The sequence below is a fragment of the Procambarus clarkii genome, chromosome 64 (genome assembly GCF_040958095.1).
Source record: "Procambarus clarkii isolate CNS0578487 chromosome 64, FALCON_Pclarkii_2.0, whole genome shotgun sequence".
Classification (NCBI taxonomy): Eukaryota; Metazoa; Arthropoda; class Malacostraca; order Decapoda; family Cambaridae; genus Procambarus; species Procambarus clarkii.
This window is the reverse complement of record NC_091213.1, coordinates 26,647,286-26,667,430: the sequence shown is the minus strand read 5'-3', so window position 1 is coordinate 26,667,430 and position 20,145 is coordinate 26,647,286. Positions and strand designations below refer to the sequence as shown.

General features: G+C 44.6%; 1 protein-coding gene across 1 annotated transcript; it reads left to right on the top strand.

The window, feature by feature from the left end:
- Window positions 1-1,704: 1,704 nt before the first annotated feature.
- LOC138354809 (platelet binding protein GspB-like) lies at window positions 1,705-10,259 on the top strand. The gene is made up of 4 exons (XM_069309306.1): window positions 1,705-2,233; window positions 2,472-2,726; window positions 7,787-8,161; window positions 9,907-10,259. Exons 1-4 carry the CDS (start codon window positions 1,705-1,707, stop codon window positions 10,257-10,259), a joined length of 1,512 nt encoding a protein of 503 aa, XP_069165407.1.
- The last annotated feature ends 9,886 nt before the right edge of the window (window positions 10,260-20,145 follow it).

The following is a 20,145-nucleotide window of genomic DNA, read 5'->3' as shown; positions in this document are numbered from 1 at the left end:
TCAGTAGAAGATACAATTAACATTTTACTACAAAAACAAGAAAACGGCCAAAGTTCTTTATGAAAACTCTCCAGACAACAAACAGAACACCTTGAAGGAGACCAACGTCGTCTATGCGTTCACATGCCCACTTGGGGACTGTAAGCCCCCAAAGAACTCAGTATATAGGCAAGACAACAACGTCTCTTTCCAGGCGACTAACAATGCATAAACAACAGGGCTCCATCAAGGAACATATAATCTCCTCACACAATCAGACCATCACCAGAGAAGTCTTAACAAACAACACCGAAATTATCGACAGATTCAACGATAGCAGTAGACTCGACATCAGCGAGGCACTACACATCAAAAAGTTAAAAACTAGCAATCAACAGCCAATTAACACATAACTACATTCTACCCACTACAAGACCCCGAACCAGCACAAAAGCAAGATGATAGAATGTATACCCATGTTTATATGACCATTGTATATATCCCCCGTCCCCTCGTCCTCCCCACCATTACCCCCTCCCTTGTCCCCTCGTCCTCCCCACCATCTATCACTTCCGTCCCCTCGTCGTCACCACCACTCCCCACTCCCTCGTCCGATGCCTTCCCAAATGGTCTGATCTTCCTATCAGAAAATTGGGAGCATCAAGTGATCTGATGTTGTGTTGACAGCTGAAGGCATAATATTAAGTTCCTTTTTAATAAATATTTAGGAAAGATCTGGGTAAATACTGGTTCGTTAACAGGGTTGATAATTTGTGGAACTAACTACCGTGTAGCATAATGGAAGTAGGATCCCTTGATGGTTTCAAGCGTAGGTTAGACATATATATGAATGAGAATGAATGAATATAAATTGGAGCTGCCACTTATGGGGCAATAAGGCCTTCTGCAGTTACCTTAATTCTTATGTTCTATTTTTCTTTCTGTCTCTATCTGTCTGTCAGTCAGTCAGTCAGTCTGTCTGTCTGTCTGTCTGTCTGTCTGTCTGTCTGTCTGTCTGTCTGTCTGTCTGTCTGTCTGTCTGTCTGTCTGTCTGTCTCTCTGTCTGTCTGTCTGTCAGTCTGTCTGTCTGTCTGTCTGTCTGTGTGTCTATGACTCCCTCCCTCGGCCCGTCGTGGAGGCGGCCACAATCAGCCTCGTCTGATCACTGGCCTCGCTGTGTTAACATTTTATACCAACTCTCCCGACACTTTCATCCTCTCCCTTTGACTCACTAAGTCAACTTGTCCACGTCACTGATTTCCTGACTGCCAACTTTTCAGGGAAGCCGCGGGAATCATAGGCCGGCTGGTCTTAACTTTGCTGAATAATCGGACCCTGATCATGGAGCCTCTGATTTTGACTTCAGTATTTTCCGGGCGCGACGGTGTGAGACAAAATTGTCCGACTATCGTCAGATATTTTTGGTTCTGGCCATTTCAGTCGTCATTAATAGGAAAATATGAATTCCATGGAAAGAAAGAAAGTTAGAAATAGGGGAAGAGAGTGAGTCAGATAAAGATTAATAGTCCCAGACTTAGTTCTTCGCCTCCACAGTTTTTTTCAGCAGATATGTTCTTGTATTTATCAACTTTTTTATTTTATTTTGCCGTGTTGTTTGTATGTGTGATATCGATATGTAGTTTATAATGCTAATGTCTTGACACATCGAGGGGTCACCCAACTGATGTTCTTCATCAATGGGTTACACAACTGGTGTTTACATCAATGGGTCACCAAACTCCTATCTCTTCATTAATGGGTCACCAAACTCATATCTCTTCATCAATGGGTCACCAAACTCATGTTTCTACATCAATGGGTTACCAAACTCATGTTTCTACATCAATGGGTCACCAAACTCATGTTTCTACATCAATGGGTTACCAAACTCATGTTTCTACATCAATGGATTATCAAACTCATGTTTCTACATCAATGGGTTACCAAACTCATGTTTCTACATCAATGGATTATCAAACTCATGTTTCTACATCAATGGGCACCACACTCATATCTCTACATCAATGGGCACCACACTCATATCTCTACATCAATGGGCACCACACTCATATCTCTACATCAATGGGTCACCCTGCTCATTGCCTCGTATGGGCCAATAGGCCTTCTGCAGTTACCTTCATTCTTATGTTGTTAACTCATGTCACCCAGCTGATGTCTATACACATAAATAGTAATCCTACAGAATATTTTTCACATCTCTTGGTCATGTCTCGAAAGGCTCAACGTACCACTCGTATAACACGTATATGATGTGTGAAAGGCTAACACATCCACGTATAACTCTGCTGATGTTCCAGCACATCAGTAAGCCACCGCTTCTGATGTCTCATACAAGAAGGACTGAAGAACAAAATTTGGCACAACTAGTTAGAAATCTTAAAAAAGTGATAAGGAGGGCAGAAAGAAACAGCCAACCCTGCATGAGTCAACAGATCAGTGTAACACCTGTGGAGATACTTCCACCTCCACAGGTGCCTCCTCCACCTCCACAGGTGCCTCCTCCACCTCCACAGGTGCCTCCACCTCCACAGGTGGCTCCTCCACCTCCACAGAGGCCTCCACCACATCCACAGGTTCCTCCTCCACCTCCACAGGTGCCTCTACCTCCATAGGTGCCTCCAGCACCTCCACATGTGCCTCCACCACCTCCACAGGTGCCTTCACCTCCACAGGTGCCTCCACCTCCACAGGTGCCTCCACCTCCACAGGTGCCTTCACCTCCACAGGTGCAGCTACAACTCACTCTTACTCGAGACATGTACATAGATATCAGGTTTTAATTCAACTTTGCTTGGTGGGACCGGGGCCCTAGGGTGATGGTGTGGTGATGTGGTGTTGTGGTGTTGTGGTGTGAAGGTGTGGCGTGGTGGTGTGGCGTGGTAGTGTGGTGGTGTGGTAGTGTGGTGGTGTGGTGGTGTGAAGGTGTGGCGTGGTGGTGTTGTGGTGTGGTAGTGTGGTAGTGTGGTGGTGTGGTGTGGTGTGGTGGTGTGTGGTGTGGTGGTGTAGTGTGGTATTGTAGTGTGGTGGTGTGGTGGTGTGGTAGTGTGGGGTGTGGTGGTGTGGTAGTGTGGTGGTGTGGAAGTGTGGTGATGTGGTGGTTTTGGTGGAGTGATGGTTGTGGTAGTGTGGTAGTGTGGTGGTGTGGTGTGGTGTGGTGGTGTGTGGTGTGGTGTGGTGGTGTAGTGTGGTATTGTAGTGTGGTGGTGCGGTGGGGTGGTAGTGTGGTTGTGTGGTGGTGTCGTAGTGTGGTGGTGTGGTGGTTGTGGTGGTGTGGTGGTGTGGTAGTGTGGTGGTGTGGTGGTGTGGTAGTGTGGTGGTGTGGTGGTGTGGTAGTGTGGTAGTGTGGTAGTGTGGTGGTGGTGGTGTGGTGGTGTGGTAGTGTGGTAGTGTGATGGTGGTGGTGTGGTAGTGTGGTGTTGTGGTGGTGGTGGTTATGTGGTAGTGTGGTAGTGTGGTGCTGTGGGGGTGTCGTGGTGGTGTGGTAGTGTTGTGTTGCTGTGGTGGTATTTTAGTGTGGTAGTGAGGTAGTGTGGTGGTGTGGTAGTGTGGTAGTGTAGTGGTGTGGTGGTGTTGTAGTGTGGTAGTGAGGTAGTGTGGTGGTGTGGTAGTGTGGTGGTGTAGTTGTGTGGTAGTGTGGTGGTGTGGTGGTGTGGTAGTGTGGTAGTGTGACAGTGTCGTGGTGTGGTGGTGTTATAGTGTGGTGGTGTAGTTGTGTGGTAGTGTGGTAGTGTGGTGGTGTGGTAGTGTGGTTGTGTGGTAGTGTGGTGGTTTGGTGGTGTGGTAGTGTGGTAGTGTGGTGGTGTGCTTGTGTCGTTGTGTGGTTGTATGGTAGTGTGGTAGTGGTGTGGTGTGGTAGTGTGGTGGTGTGGTTATCTTGAGATGATTTCGGGGCTTTTAGTGTCCCAGCGGCCCGCTCCTCGACCAGGCCTCCACCCCCAGGAAGCAGCCCGTGACAGCTGGCTAACACCCAGGTACCTATTTTACTTCTAGGTAACAGGGGCATAGGGTGAAAGTAAATCTGCCAATTGTTTCTCGCGGGCGCCCGGGATCGAACCCGGGACCACAGGATCACAAGTCCAGCGTGCTGTCCGCTCGGCGACCAGTTCTCTGTAGTGTGGTGGTGTGCTAGTGTACTAGTGTGGTAGTGTGGTGGTGTGGTGGTGTGGTGGTGTTGTGGTGTGGTAGTGTGGTTGTGTGGTAGTGTGGTAGTATGGGGGTGTTGTGGTGTGGTAGTGTGGTTGTGTACTCACCTAGTTGTACTCACCTAGTTGTGTTTGCGGGGGTTGAGCTCTGGCTCTTTGGTCCCGCCTCTCAACCGTCAATCAACAGGTGTACAGATTCCTGAGCCTATCGGGCTCTGTCATATCTACATTTGAAACTGTGTATGGAGTCAGCCTCCACCACATCACCCCCTAATGCATTCCATTTGTCAACCACTCTGACACTAAAAAAGTTCTTTCTAATATCTCTGTGGCTCATTTGGGCACTCAGTTTCCACCTGTGTCCCCTTGTGCGTGTTCCCCTTGTGTTAAATAGACTGTCTTTATCTACCCTATCAATTCCCTTCAGAATCTTGAATGTGGTGATCATGTCCCCCCTAACTCTTCTGTCTTCCAGCGAAGTGAGGTTTAATTCCCGTAGTCTCTCCTCGTAGCTCATACCTCTCAGCTCGGGAACTAGTCTGGTGGCAAACCTTTGAACCTTTTCCAGTTTAGTCTTATCCTTGACTAGATATGGACTCCATGCTGGGGCTGCATACTCCATATATGCAGAGAACAGAGAACACACAGAGAACATACAGTGTTCTCTGTGTGTTAGTGTGGTGGTGTGGTGGTGTGGTAGGGCAGTAGTGTGGTAGTGTGGTGGTGTGGTAGTGCAGTAGTGTGGTAGTGTGGTGGTGTGGTAGTCTTATGTTGTGGTGGTGTGGTTGTGTGGTAGTGTGGTGGTGTGGTAGTGTGGTAGTGTGGCAGTGTGGAAGTGTGGTACTGTGGTGGTGTGGTAGTTTGGTGGTGTGTTAGTGTGGTAGTGTGGTGGTGTGGTCGTGTGGTAGAGTGGTAGTGTGGTGGTGTGGTGGTGTGTTAGAATATACAACAGTCTCCTGCTGGGTCTCAGGATATACAGCCAAGACTCCTGCTGGGGCTCAGGATATTCAGCCAAGACTCCTGCTGGGGCTCAGGATATTCAGCCAAGACTCCTGCTGGGGCTCAGGATATACAGCTAAGACTCCTGTTGGGTCTCAGGATATACAGCCAAAACTCCTGCTGGGGATCAGGATATACCGCCAAGACTCCTGCTGGGTTACCTGGTTACCTGGTTGATGGAGTTCTGGGAGTTCTTCTACTCCCCAAGCCCGGCCCGAGGCCAGGCTTGACATGTGAGAGTTTGGTCCACCAGGCTGTTGCTTGGAGCGGCCCGCAGGCCCACATACCCACCACAGCCCGGTTGGTCCGGCACTCCTTGGAGGAATAAATCTAGTTTCCTCTTGAAAATGTCCACGGTTGTTCCGGCAATATTTCTTATGCTTGCTGGGAGGACGTTGAACAACCGCGGACCTCTAATGTTCATACAGTGTTCTCTGATTGTGCCTATGGCACCTCTGCTCTTCATTGGTTCTATTCTACATTTTCTTCCATATCGTTCACTCCAGTACGTTGTTATTTTACTGTGTAGATTTGGTACTTGGCCCTCCAGTATCTTCCAGGTGTATATTATTTGATATCTCTTTCGTCTTCTTTCTAGTGAGTACATTTGGAGGGCTTTGAGACGATCCCAATAATTTAGGTGCTTTATTGCGTCTATGCGTGCCGTATATGTTCTCTGTATTCCCTCTATTTCTGCAATCTCTCCTGCTCTGAAGGGGGAAGTGAGTACTGAGCAGTACTCAAGACGGGACAACACAAGTGACTTGAAGAGTACAACCATTGTGATGAGATCCCTGGATTTGAAAGTTCTCGTAATCCATCCTATTATTTTTCTGGCTGTCGCAATATTTGCTTGGTTATGCTCCTTAAACGTTAGGTCGTCAGACATTATTATTCCCAAATCCTTTACATGCTGTTTTCCTACTATGGGTACATTTGATAGTGTTTTGTACTCTGTATTATGTTTAAGGTCCTCATTTTTACCGTACCTGAGTACCTGGAATTTATCACTGTTTTTTTTTTTTTTTTTTTTTTTTTTTTTTTTGAGATATATACAGGAGTTGTTACATTCTTGTACAGCCACTAGTACGCGTAGCGTTTCGGGCAAGTCCTTAATCCTATGGTCCCTGGAATACGATCCCCTGCCGCGAAGAATCGTTGTTACAACCAAGTACACATTTTACTGTTGCGTTAAACAGAGGCTACAGTTAAGGAATTGCGCCCAGTAAATCCTCCCCGGCCAGGATACGAACCCATGACATAGCGCTCGCGGAACGCCAGGCGAGTGTCTTACCACTACACCACGGAGACTGTTAAACATCATGTTATTTTCTGATGCCCAGTCGAAAACTTTATTAATATCAGCTTGAAGTTTTTCAGTGTCCTCAGCCGAGGTAATTTTCATACTGATTTTTGTGTCATCTGCAAAGGATGATACGAAGCTGTGACTTGTATTTTTGTTTATATCTGATATGAGAATAAGGAAAAGCAGCGGTGCAAGGACTGTACCCTGAGGTACAGAGCTTTTAACTGCACTTGGACTAGATTATATATGGTTGACCGTTACTCGCTGAGTCCTGTTTGACAGAAAACTGAGTATCCAGTGTCCTACTTTACCGGTTATTCCCATTGACTTCATTTTGTGTGCTATCACGCCATGGTCACATTTATCGAAGCCTTTGCGAAGTCCGTGTATATCACATCAGCATTCTGTTTTTCTTCTAATGCCTCAGTGACTTTGTCGTAGTGCTCAAGTAGCTGTGAGAGGCACGATCTACCCGCTCGAAATCCATGTTGGCCTGGGTTGTGAAGGTCATTGATCTCTATATAATTGGTGACCTGACTCCTAATCACTCTCTCAAATACTTTTATGATGTGCGATGTTAGTGCAACTGGTCTATAATTTTTTGCCAATGCTTTGCTCCCTCCCTTGTGTAGAGGGGCTATGTCTGCTACTTTAAGTGCATCTGGTATCTCCCCTGTGTCCAAGCTCTTCCTTCACACTATACTGAGTGCCTGTGCTACCGGCACTTTGCATTTCTTTATAAATATTGAATTCCATGAGTCTGGACCTGGGGCCGAGTGCATGGGCATGTTTTCAATTTCTTTTTCAAAATTTAGTGCGCTCGTGTTTATATCAGTTATATTTACAGGGGTTTGAATATCCCGCATAAAGAAATTGTCTGGATCTTCCACCTTCATGTTGTTTATTGGAGTGCTAAACATGTCCTCATACTGCTTTTTTAGGATTTCACTAATTTCTTTGTCATCCTCCGTGTATGAACCTTCACTTGTACGAATAGGTCCAATACTGGCAGTGGTTTTTGCTTTTGATTTCGCATATGAGAAGAAATATTTTGGATTTTTCTATATTTCCTGAATTGCTTTCTGTTCTAACTGCCTTTCTTCAGTTTCATATGAGTGTTTCAATTTCCGCTCGATTTCTTCAATCTCCCTATTTAAATTATTCCTTCTTTGACGGGAAATTCGTGTCTGCATAAGCAGTTCCGTTATTTTTTTCCTGCGTTTATAGTGTCGTCTGCGTTCTCTTTCTACGTTAGATCTCTTTCTGGCTTTCCTCAAAGGAACATGTTTCAGACAGACTTGATACGCTTCTGAAGTCAGTTTTTCTATTCCTTCTGTAGGACTTGTATTACTTAGAATTACTTACTTGTATTACTTACTGGGTCTCAGGATATACCGCCACGACTTCTGCTGGGTCACAGGATATACCGCCAAGACTCCTGCTGGGTCTCAGGATATACCGCCAAGACTCCTGCTGGTGCTCAGGATATACCGCCAAGACTCCTGCTGGGTCTCAGGATATACCGCCAAGACTCCTGCTGGGTCACAGGATATACCGCCAAGACTCCTGCTGGGTCTCAGGATATACCGCCAAGACTCCTGCTGGGTCTCAGGATATACCGCCAAGACTCCTGCTGGTGCTCAGGATATACCGCCAAGACTCCTGCTGGTGCTCAGGATATACCGCCAAGACTCCTGCTGGTGCTCAGGATATAGTAGTCTCAACTCCCAGCAAGAACTCCTTCCCCCCCCCCCCCCCCCTTCCACCTCTCCTCCAATACCCGCTCGGAAAAAAACAAAAAACAGAACAGCTGTTATAAATTTCATTGTCCTCTTTTTTTAACTTTTTTACCGTGTTCCAGCGTCACATCTTTTTCCCAGAGCCTCGATATTGGCTTTTGATAGCAATTCTAACTTAGTGGGATTTTTTTTGTTAACAGCAGAGTGACGGATTGTTTTTCCACCGGTTCGTACCAAGTTTTACGTTTTGTTTTTGTTATTGTTGCAGAGCGGATACATGTGGTGTTTTTGTTGAGGTGTCGAATGTTTTTGTCCGGTCTTGCATCACCGCTTACGTTGTTTCCGTCCAGGACACATTGTAGTTGTTATCCAGGACACATTGTAGTTGTTATCCAGGACACATTGTAGTTGTTATCCAGGACACATTGTAGTTGTTATCCAGGACACATTGTAGTTGTTATCCAGGACACATTGTAGTTGTTATCCAGGACACATTGTAGTTGTCATCCAGAACACATTGTAGTTGTCATCCAGAACACATTGTAGTTGTCATCCTGGACACATTGTAGTTGTCATCCTGGAAACATTGTGTGAGGCGGGAGAGCTTCCGTGTGGTGATGTCTCAGATATACAACATCAGCAGCACCAGTTACTGGTGGTGCTGATGTTGGTACCTCTGGTGATGTTACTGGTGGTGCTGATGTTGGTACCTCTGGTGATGTTACTGGTGCTGCTGATGTTGGTACCTCTGGTGATGTTACTGGTGGTGCTGATGTTGGTACCTCTGGTGATGTTACTGGTGCTGCTGATGTTGGTACCTCTGGTGATGTTACTGGTGGTGCTGATGTTGGTACCTCTGGTGATGTTACTGGTGGTGCTGATGTTGGTACCTCTGGTGATGTTACTGGTGCTGCTGATGTTGGTACCTCTGGTGATGTTACTGGTGGTGCTGATGTTGGTACCTCTGGTGATGTTACTGGTGCTGCTGATGTTGGTACCTCTGGTGATGTTACTGGTGGTGCTGATGTTGGTACCTCTGGTGATGTTACTGGTGCTGCTGATGTTGGTGCCTCTGGTGATGTTACTGGTGCTGCTGATGTTGGTACCTCTAGTGATGTTACTGGTGCTGCTGATGTTGGTACCTCTGGTGATGTTACTGGTGCTGCTGATGTTGGTGCCTCTGGTGATGTTACTGGTGGTGCTGATGTTGGTACCTCTGGTGATGTTACTGGTGCTGCTGATGTTGGTACCTCTGGTGATGTTACTGGTGCTGCTGATGTTGGTACCTCGGGTGATGTTACTGGTGCTGCTGATGTTGGTACCTCTGGTGATGTTACTGGTGCTGCTGATGTTGGTACCTCTGGTGATGTTACTGGTGGTGCTGATGTTGATGCCTCTGGTGATGTTACTGGTGCTGCTGATGTTGGTGCCTCTGGTGATGTTACTGGTGCTGCTGATGTTGGTACCTCTGGTGATGTTACTGGTGCTGCTGATGTTGGTGCCTCTGGTCATGTTACTAGTGCTGCTGATGTTGGTACCTCTGGTGATGTTACTAGTGCTGATGTTGGTACCTCGGGTGATGTTACTGGTGCTGCTGATGTTGGTACCTCTGGTGATGTTACTGGTGCTGCTGATGTTGGTACCTCTGGTGATGTTACTGGTGCTGCTGATGTTGGTACCTCTGGTGATGTTACTGGTGCTGCTGATGTTGGTACCTCAGGTGATGTTACTGGTGCTGCTGATGTTGGTGCCTCTGGTCATGTTACTAGTGCGGCTGATGTTGGTACCTCTGGTGATGTTACTAGTGCTGATATTGGTACCTCTGGTGATGTTACTAGGGCTGCTGATGTTGGTACCTCTGGTGATGTTACTAGTGGGGCTGATGTTGGTACCTCTGGTGATGTTACTAGTGGGGCTGATGTTGGTAACTCTGGTGATGTTACTAGTGCTGCTGATGTTGGTGCCTCTGGTCATGTTACTAGTGCTGCTGATGTTGGTACCTCTGGTGATGTTTCTTGTGCTGATGTTGGTACCTCTGGTGATGTTACTAGTGCTGCTGTTGTCGGTGACTAAGGTGATGTTACTGGTGCTGCTGATGTCGGTACCTCTGGTGATGTTACTGGTGCTGCTGATGTTGGTACCTCTGGTGATGTTACTGGTGCTGCTGATGTTGGTACCTCTGGGGATGTTGGTACCTCTGGTGATGTTACTATGGCTGATGTTGGTACCTCTGGTGATGATACTGGTGCTGCTGATGTAGGTGCCTCTGGTGATGTTACTGGTGCTGCTGATGTTGGTATATCTGGTGATGTTACTGGTGCTGCTGATGTTGGTACCTCTGGTGATGTTACTGGTGGTGCTGATGTTGGTACCTCTGGTGATGTTACTGGTGCTGCTGATGTTGGTACCTCTGGTGATGTTACTGGTGCTGCTGATGTTGGTGCCTCTGGTGATGTTTCTGGTGCTGCTGATGTTGGTACCTCTGGTGATGTTACTGGTGCTGCTGATGTTGGTGCCTCTGGTGATGTTACTGGTGCTGCGGATGTTGGTGCCTATGGTGATGTTACTAGTGCTGCTGATGTTGGTACCTCTGGTGATGTTACTAGGGCTGATGTTGGTACCTCTGGTGATGTTACTGGTGCTGCTGATGTTGGTATTTCTGGTGATGTTACTGGTGCTGCTGATGTTGGTACCTCTGGTGATGATACTGGTGCTGCTGATGTTGGTGCCTCTGGTGATGTTACTGGTGCTGCTGATGTTGGTACCTCTGGTGATGTTACTGGTGCTGCTGATGTTGGTACCTCGGGTGATGTTACTGGTGGTGCTGATGTTGGTACCTCTGGTGATGTTACTGGTGGTGCTGATGTTGGTACCTCTGGTGATGTTACTGGTGCTGCTGATGTTGGTACCTCGGGTGATGTTACTGGTGGTGCTGATGTTGGTACCTCTGGTGATGTTACTGGTGCTGCTGATGTTGGTGCCTCTGGTGATGTTACTGGTGGTGCTGATGTTGGTACATATGATGATCATCAACATCATCATCTATTATATACATCTTCTTCCTCTACATCTTGCTAACTCAACTTATTACCTGAAAAAAATCATCATTCCTGCTATTTACTTCTATTATTCACTGAACGATTATTTTCACATTTTTGTGACACTTGTTCACTCCAATTTGATGTTCTCATTCATTTCACTCACTTGCTTGATCATCTTCTTGCACTGTTTTGCAACATTCGTCATCTTGCTCATGTTGCACCTTGCATCATAGTGCTGCCCCTCCAGGCCGTTGTTATACTCAAATTCTGTCAGTTGAAATGTAACCAATCACAGGCAAGTAGGCCTCTGACGTCATGCCAGACAGAGGAGCATCAAGCCATGCTCCCAGCAGCCTTAGTTATCCTCACAGACTCAGAGTAGAAGGACCTCGGCTAGGCAAGATATATACCTTGTTGCCTCACTCAATAAATATAAACAGAAGCGACTACTGTGTCTACATTCTACCCGAACAAGGCAAACGAATACTGGTAGCAGCAGTGGGACCCAGAAATTTTTTTTTCTGGAAACAAAAGTTCAAGTACCCAGCATCGCCTCGTGTTCCAGCCAAAACCGCCGCCACCGCCATAAGCCGCCATCCTGCCACCCATGCATCAAATATTGTGCCAGACCGGGGTCCTGCCATCAACCACTACTCCAGGCCAACGTTTCAGAAGTAAGGGTCAATATTTTCCTGTGAGAACGCGCACTCATCAGTGAGGAGGAAGGAAGCTTCCCGCGCCAGCCATTTTTTAATCTCGCGCCACCACATGGGAACCTACACCCACCACCACCACCGCCGCCCAAGCTGACAGTATCAAGCTTCGTGAGGGTGCAAGCTACTGCAATCGTCGTCAGCCATCGTCGCAAGTATCAACTGGTTATTCCATCGTCGCAATATTGTCGTCGTCAGAATTTATCTTCGTGCTTCTAGCGTGAACAGTGTGGGGTCCCTGAGTCTCGCGCCACCGCCGCCAGGAGCGCTGCCATCGCATCCAGTTTGTAAACACGCCTCACATGGGCCTCTTCAGATCTTCACGACGCTTCTCCTACTTTGGCTACTGGTGATCCTCATAAATTACAACCCTGAGATAAGTAATTGCTAGTTGAGAACAACGTGCCAAGTGCTAAAAAGTGACTTATGTCATAATTCCCATAATATCCTGTGAATTAACCATTCAGTGACTTGTTCAATATTGGAGCTGGTTCAGTACTCCACTCCCCACAGTTTTCTTGTGTGATTTCAACATTCCTGCTTCTTACAGTAATTTCATTGAATTTTAATTGTTCTCCTAGAGTGTTATTGGTAAATTCAAATTCCAGTGAAGTAAGAAATCCTTGTTTTAGTAGCATTTAAGGATTTGTGCAATATAATTTTTTTTTAATTCCTCCAGGCCTAAAATTGAAATTTATTCCTTCAACATTGCATATTATAATTTTTTTTACCATAGTTATATACATTCTGTGTCCAGTTTATGTGCTACATACATATTTCTTGCATTGCCACTTGTTGTGTTGAATCTTTTTAATGAAATTTTGCAATTGCACTTCCAGTTTTTATATTCTCAATTGCTGTGCTTAGTCTGGTTTAATTAATTTACATACATCTAATTTCAGTCATTTTTTTTAATGAAAGATTGCTAAAATTAGTTTACAATTTGCTTGTTCTTAATTATTTTCTTACCTAGCCCAATTTAATAATTTTATTTCTGCCATTTTTTTTTTTACTTTAGCCAAGTTGATATTTTTTTGTGTGTTTATTTTTGTGTATACTATTTCTGATGCCAGGTGCACTTAATTATAATCTGCGTTCAAATATTACTTCCACGGCTGTGACAATGCCTACCACTGTTGAAACCCCTTCAGAATCAATGGGAACAGTTGCTCATCCCAATGGCCAGAGATCAGCTCAGGAAATGGCTATTCCTCTTTTTGCTGGGGAATCGCGTTTATTAGAATCATGGTTTAGTAAGGTTGAAGCGAAAACAGTTGCACGTTTTTCTAAGCCTACTGATGCCGAATACTTAGCAATTGCACGGTCAGCCGTGGACACAACCAAAGGTGATGCACGTTTTGTTGTTGATGAGAAAGCCATTGTTAGCCTCCAGTCTTGGCCTGAATTTAAGGATTTCTTTCGCCGTCGCTTTGTTAATAAAGGAGACCTTGACCCATATAGGTTAGTCAAGAAAATTGCCAATGCCACCATGCAGCCTGGTGAATCGTTTAATGCGTTTACTAGCCGTCTCGATCAGTATCTGTATGCCTTAGTTTCTGCTATGAATAATTCAACTTGGTTAGATAAAGACAATAATCTGTCCCCTGAGGCTATGGCCAAAATGATAGCATTTGGTACTTTAATGCATTTTGCCCCCGAGCATACAAAACCAATCGTTGAGCAACAAAATTTTGGTGTTAAACATGAAATTGGTGAAGTATTTGAGGCTATTAACAATGCCGCAGATAAACTAGCTCCCCGAAGTGCTCAACTGTTGCCACCCTCTGATGCTGTAAATGTAGTAACAAGCTCTCAGCATCCTCCCACAAACTCTCAAAACTCTTGGTCGCAGAAGCGTACCCATGCTCGTAGCCCCCAGTTAAATTCGCCGCCTCATAAATTGCCGAAACGCCATAGTCCACAACCATCCACTCCCTCATGTTGGCATTGTGGTAAGAGTAACCACCTTGCAAGGGACTGTTGGTCCGCCCCTAGATCATCACCTCCTAGACAATTCTCTCGGTCCCCTCGTCAATCTAATCATTCTAGGCTTCCATATTGCACGTACCATAAACAAGTTGGTCACCACACTGCGGATTGTAGAGCTAGGCAAAGGACATCTCCACCTCGTAACTCCCATGGTCAGTCTTGGCGAGGCTCACAGCGTCCAAGACATTATCAGAACTCTCGTAATTACAACTCCCAGCCCAGCTATAATGCAACTTCAAATTATAATGCTCAGTCACAGAATGCTGGAGCTCAGAATGTTCACTCCATGTCGTCGGGAAACCCCCAAGGCCATCCGCTAACCAATTCAAGCTAGCCAATCCTAGTGCCCTCCCTGTGTATTCAGTAGCTACCCAAAATAGATTTGGACACTTGACAGAGGAGGACACTGACTCTAGACCAGTTGTAGATGTTGACGGATCCACAGTAAATTTGACACAAACAAGACACAGATATCCCAGACAACATAAGTCAAAAGTAGTAACTTGTCCAGTCTCAAGTGATGGTCCCCTTGTCTCAGCCATTGTACATGGTAGAGTTTTAAAAGTTTTTCTTGACTCAGGTGCAAAAATTAATATTGTCAAGCCCTCAGCTCTTAGAGACATTGAAAGTAAGCACCCTACTATTTTAAAACAGTCACACATACCTTTTCTAAGTGGTATTTCAGGAAATAAAGTAAAAGTTCAGGGTGAAATTGACCTCCCACTCAAGTTCAATGATGTCACATTGTCTATAACATGTTTAGTTATTGACATTATTCATTTTCCTGGAGACATTCTCTTAGGTCTGTACACCATGATTGATGAAAATATTGCATTGTTTCCCCATCGTTGGAACATAAGTATCAAAGACCATGTCATACCCTTGTGTAGCATGTATCGACAGGGCCACGAGTTCAACCTTCAATCAGATTACGTTAATTTTGTTGACACCCGCCTTGCTAGCGTAGGTTTGTCAGATCATTGTCGTGGTAGCATACCTGAGAAAACAGGCACTCGATTGAAGCATAGTAGTTGTGCAGTTGTTAAGGAGAATGAGTATCGGGACTTTCTGGAAGGGGACGCCCTAACGGATTCTCGTTGTCTCGCTCGCCTGGCAGCTTCCATCTCTGAAGTCAGTGGTTCCATGGCTACTGACACTGTGCTACACCCTCATTCTCTCACCAGAATAAGAGTTAAGGTTCAGGGAGTGCCTGAGTTGTCGGATGTGATTGCAGAAAGTGAAACATGTAAAGTGAATGGTACATTTGTTGAACCCTCCTGGCACACAGTGCAGGATGGTACTGTCACATTATTTATCGCAAACACAAGTAATGCCAATATCCATCTCCAGTCTGGTACCCATGTTGTAGATTTTGCCCATTACTCGTTACCGGTGCGAGTTGTGGATGATGTCTCCATGGATCATACTGTTTGTACACTCACACCAGGAGAACAGGGATCTCAGCCAGAGGTGCAAGCGCAACACCTTAGTCCTACTGATTTTCCTGACTCTGTGGCTCAGCTTTTGAAAATTTTGAACAAGAATAGAGCTGTTGTTGCTCTACCAGGAGAAAAATTAGGTCTCACTCCTCTTATTACACATAAAATTCCCCTTCAACAAGGAACTACGCCTATTTATGTACCAGCTTACCGTCTTCCCCATTCTCAGAGAGCAGAAGCAGATAGGCTTGTAGAGGAAATGTTACAGAGTGATGTAATTGAATCGAGTAATTCGCCATGGAACGCTCCATTGATTCTTGTACCAAAGCGAGATGGGACTTGGAGACCTGTAATCGATTATCGCAAGCTTAACAGAGTAACAATACCTGATCGTTTCCCACTTCCAGTTCTCAATGATTTGTTGCAAAGTATTGGTCGAAACAAAGTATTCTCAACGTTAGATTTGTTGCAGGGATTCTGGCAAATCCCCCTTGATGAGGAAAGTAAACAATTGACAGCCTTTAGTACTCCCAATGGTCATTTTCATTTCAAAAGAATGCCGTTTGGTTTGCGTAGTAGTCCAATAACCTTTTCACGGCTCATGACAAATCTATTTCGTAGATTGATAGGAAGTACGCTTCTAGTTTACCTTGATGATCTCATAATCATGTCGCAAGATGTTCAGACTCATTTCCAGAACCTTGAAAAAGTACTTGCAAAGCTCACTGAAGCTAATTTAAAAATAAAGCTTGCAAAATGTTCATTTTTAAAGCAAAAGATTAATTTCCTAGGTCATACAGTTACACCTTCAGGTATTACATTGAATGAATCAAAAATTATTGCTGCCCGTGATTTTCCAACACCTCGTACCGCAGAAGCCGTAAGACAGTTCACAGGTCTTGTAGGATTTTATCGTTCATTTATTGCTGGATTCTCTATTATAGCCGCTCCGCTTTACAAGTTGCAAAGAAAAGATGAACCCTTTGTTTGGGGAGAGGCCCAGGATCAGTCATTCAAAAAACTCAAATCAGCCTTGATTTCGTCACCTGTCCTTAGGTACCCAGATTTTTCTAAACCTTTTACGTTGGTTACAGATGCTAGTGACATAGGTCTAGGTGCTGCATTACTTCAAACAGAAGGTCACAGAGATCACGCAATAGCTTATGCTAGCCGCACATTATCCAAAGAAGAGAAAAATTATAGTGCAACAGAACGAGAAGCCTTGGCAGTTGTTTGGGCACTTAAACATTTCAAGGATACAATTTATAATTACCCAGTTCATGTTCTTACAGATCACCAACCATTAATTCCCTTGTTCAAAAATAAGAATCCAGTTGGAAAGTTTGCTAGATATTTGCTCACAATTCAAGAATTCAATCCCACATTTGGATATATTCCAGGAAAGCAAAATGTTGTAGCGGATGCGTTTTCTCGACACGTAGCTGTGATTCAGTTAAATTACCCAGCATTAGATGCTACAGTAGTAGAAACGGAACAAAGACAAGACCCCATATGGGCACCCGTCATTAAATTTTTGACTAAGCAAGACACTCGCCCGATTCATAAACCGCCAGTACCATTGAAAGAACTAGTTATGTTGGACAATTTACTGTGTAGAGTAATAAAGCTAGGGACAGCCCCGAGGAAATGTTGTCAGTTAGTTGTTCCAGCTGTCTTGGTACCAACTGTGTTAAAAATTATCCATGATGCTCCTGCAAGTGCACATCCAGGAAAGGATCGTACACTCCAACAAGGTCGATTGAAATATTTTTGGCCAAAAATGGCTAAGGAGATTGCTCATTATGTTGACAGATGTTTAACTTGTTTACAGCACAAGGGACATGTTTCAGGACCTAATCCAATTCAGGTGTACCCAGCTACTAAAGCTCCTTGTGAACGAATATCGATGGATTTATTGACAAATTTTGCGGAAACAGAGAAAGGGAACAAACATTTGCTTGTAATGGTCGATAATTTTTCACGGTTTTGCGAACTAGTTCCTATCCCAAACAAAACAGCAGAAACCATAGCCAGCGCATTCCATGACCAAATAATTTGTAGATATAGTATGCCTAAAGTAATCCTTTCAGATAATGGTCCAGAATTCAGTAATAGTATTTTAACTAGCTTGTGTGATTTATATAACATCAAAAAATGTAGCATCATGCCTTATCATCCGGCAAGTAATGGACTAGCTGAACGTACTAACAGGAAAGTGTTAGATGCCTTGAGAGTCACATTGAATTTTGATAACAACAATTGGGATGATTTTATACCCTTAATTCAGTGTGCTATAAATTCTTCAATTAATGTTTCTACAGGTGACACACCTCACGCTATTCTTTATGGTACAGATAAGATCCTCCCTAATGAATTGATTAACGTACCTCCTACTCCCTTATATAACGTAGATGATTTTGTTCAAGTGAAGCGTAGACAAATGCAACTAGTATTCAAGAAAATACGAGAACAACTGTCCAAAGCTACAGCCGAGTTCACTCTAGCAAGAAATGCACGAACTAAACCCAGTAAAATAACTATTGGATCTGTAGTAATGATACTTAACCAACACAGGTCTGGTCCTATGTACAAGTTAACTAAGAAATTTTTGGGTCCATATAAGGTAATCGAGCTTATTAAAGGTAACAAATACAGACTTAAGAACTTGTTAACAGGAGAGTATATAAATGAACATTTAGACCACATGAAGTTAGCTAAAATGACTGTTGACGAGACTGATGAGGAAGATGACAATGAACTTACCCAGACAGATACTCCTACTCTGACACCACCTTCTGTGGTTGACAGACCACTGGATGTTCAGCAACCCCATACTAGCAATTATAATCTTAGATCTAGACCTCTCGTTTCAACCGTGCACTCACCACATGTCCATTGGCTAGATGTTAACGAGGATATCTCTCAAGAGGATAGTTTGTCACATAAAGTTTTATCTGTTCCGGACCTTCAGTCAGAGCCAGAGTTGTATAGTGCTCTGGATGAGATAGGTGTAGATATCCGCAGAATTTATAATTGAATGCACTCTGCAGTTATTCTGTTTGTTTTGAAAAAAAAAAAAAAAAGTCATTTGCAGTATTTCTACCACATGTGTCTTATTATTACCATTATATATAATGTATAGTTTTTCTCAACTTTATTTTGTTGTGAATTAGATGCCATTGTTAAGTCTACTACCATTTGTATTTTTACAGTGCTTGTCATAAGAGTTATTATTGTTCTAGCAACCACATTGAGGCCAGTGAATCCTGACTGCTATCACGCAGATGTTAGTCTTCTTGTTCCAGGTCTTGTATATAGCTTGTAAATATATGGCACATTAAATATATTGTACATTGGTCTTGTAAATATATTGTATATTTCAGAAAAAAAAAAAATGAGAAAAAAAGAAAATCATTATCTATCTTGAAATTCAATTGTGGTTGTTAGGTCAGAACTTTGTTCTATTAATGTAATAATTGTTTAATTTTGTATGGTTTTCAAGCACATGCCATTGACACATGTTAATAATTTTGTTTAGGCAATACCTTGAGTTGTATTGTTCATATCTGATCAGTAGATATACACATGTTCTTAATACTCAGGTTTAATCCAAGCTTGTTACCATGATTTTCACCTATTATGATGAATTTTTTTCTTTTAGTGCATATGCCGAGTTGTTAGTATTACGCACACCTGATCTTCTTTCAATGTTTTATTATGCAAATTTCACATGTAAGCCATTATTGAATGCCACCGAGGTCCTTTCAGTATCATTGTAACTATATAGCTAGCCAGAGCTTGTCGACAAGGGACGTCGACTTGGTAGCGTGTCCGAGCGGTGTTATACTCAAATTCTGTCAGTTGAAATATAACCAATCACAGGCAAGTAGGCCTCTGACGTCATGCCAGACAGAGGAGCATCAAGCCATGCTCCCAGCAGCCGCAGTTATCCTCACAGACTCAGAGTAGAAGGACCTCGGCTAGGCAAGATATATACCTTGTTGCCTCACTCAATAAATATAAACAGAAGCGACTACTGTGTCTACATTCTACCCGAACAAGGCAAACGAATACCGTCATCCGTCCTCTGCCATGTTGCACCTTGCATCATAGTGCTGCCCCTCCAGGCCGTCATCCATCCTCTGCCATGTTGCACCTTGCATCATAGTGCTGCCCCTCCAGGCCGTCCTCTGTCATGTTGCACCTTGCATCATAGTGCTGCCCCTCCAGGCCGTCATCCGTCCTCTGTCATGTTGCACCTTGCATCATAGTGCTACCCCACCAGGCCGTCCTCTGCCATGTTGCACCTTGCATCATAGTGCTGCCCCTCCAGGCCGTCCTCTGCCATGTTGCACCTTGCATCATAGTGCTGCCCCTCCAGGCCGTCCTCTGTCATGTTGCACCTTGCATCATAGTGCTGCCCCTCCAGGCCGTCCTCTGCCATGTTGCACCTTGCATCATAGTGCTACCCCTCCAGGCCGTCCTCTGCCATGTTGCACCTTGCATCATAGTGCTACCCCTCCAGGCCGTCCTCTGTCATGTTGCACCTTGCATCATAGTGCTGCCCCTCCAGGCCGTCCTCTGTCATGTTGCACCTTGCATCATAGTGCTACCCCTCCAGGCCGTCCTCTGCCATGTTGCACCTTGCATCATAGTGCTACCCCACTAGGCCGTCCTCTTCCATGTTGCACCTTGCATCATAGTGCTGCCCCTCCAGGCCGTCCTCTGCCATGTTGCACCTTGCATCATAGTGCTACCCCTCCAGGCCGTCCTCTGC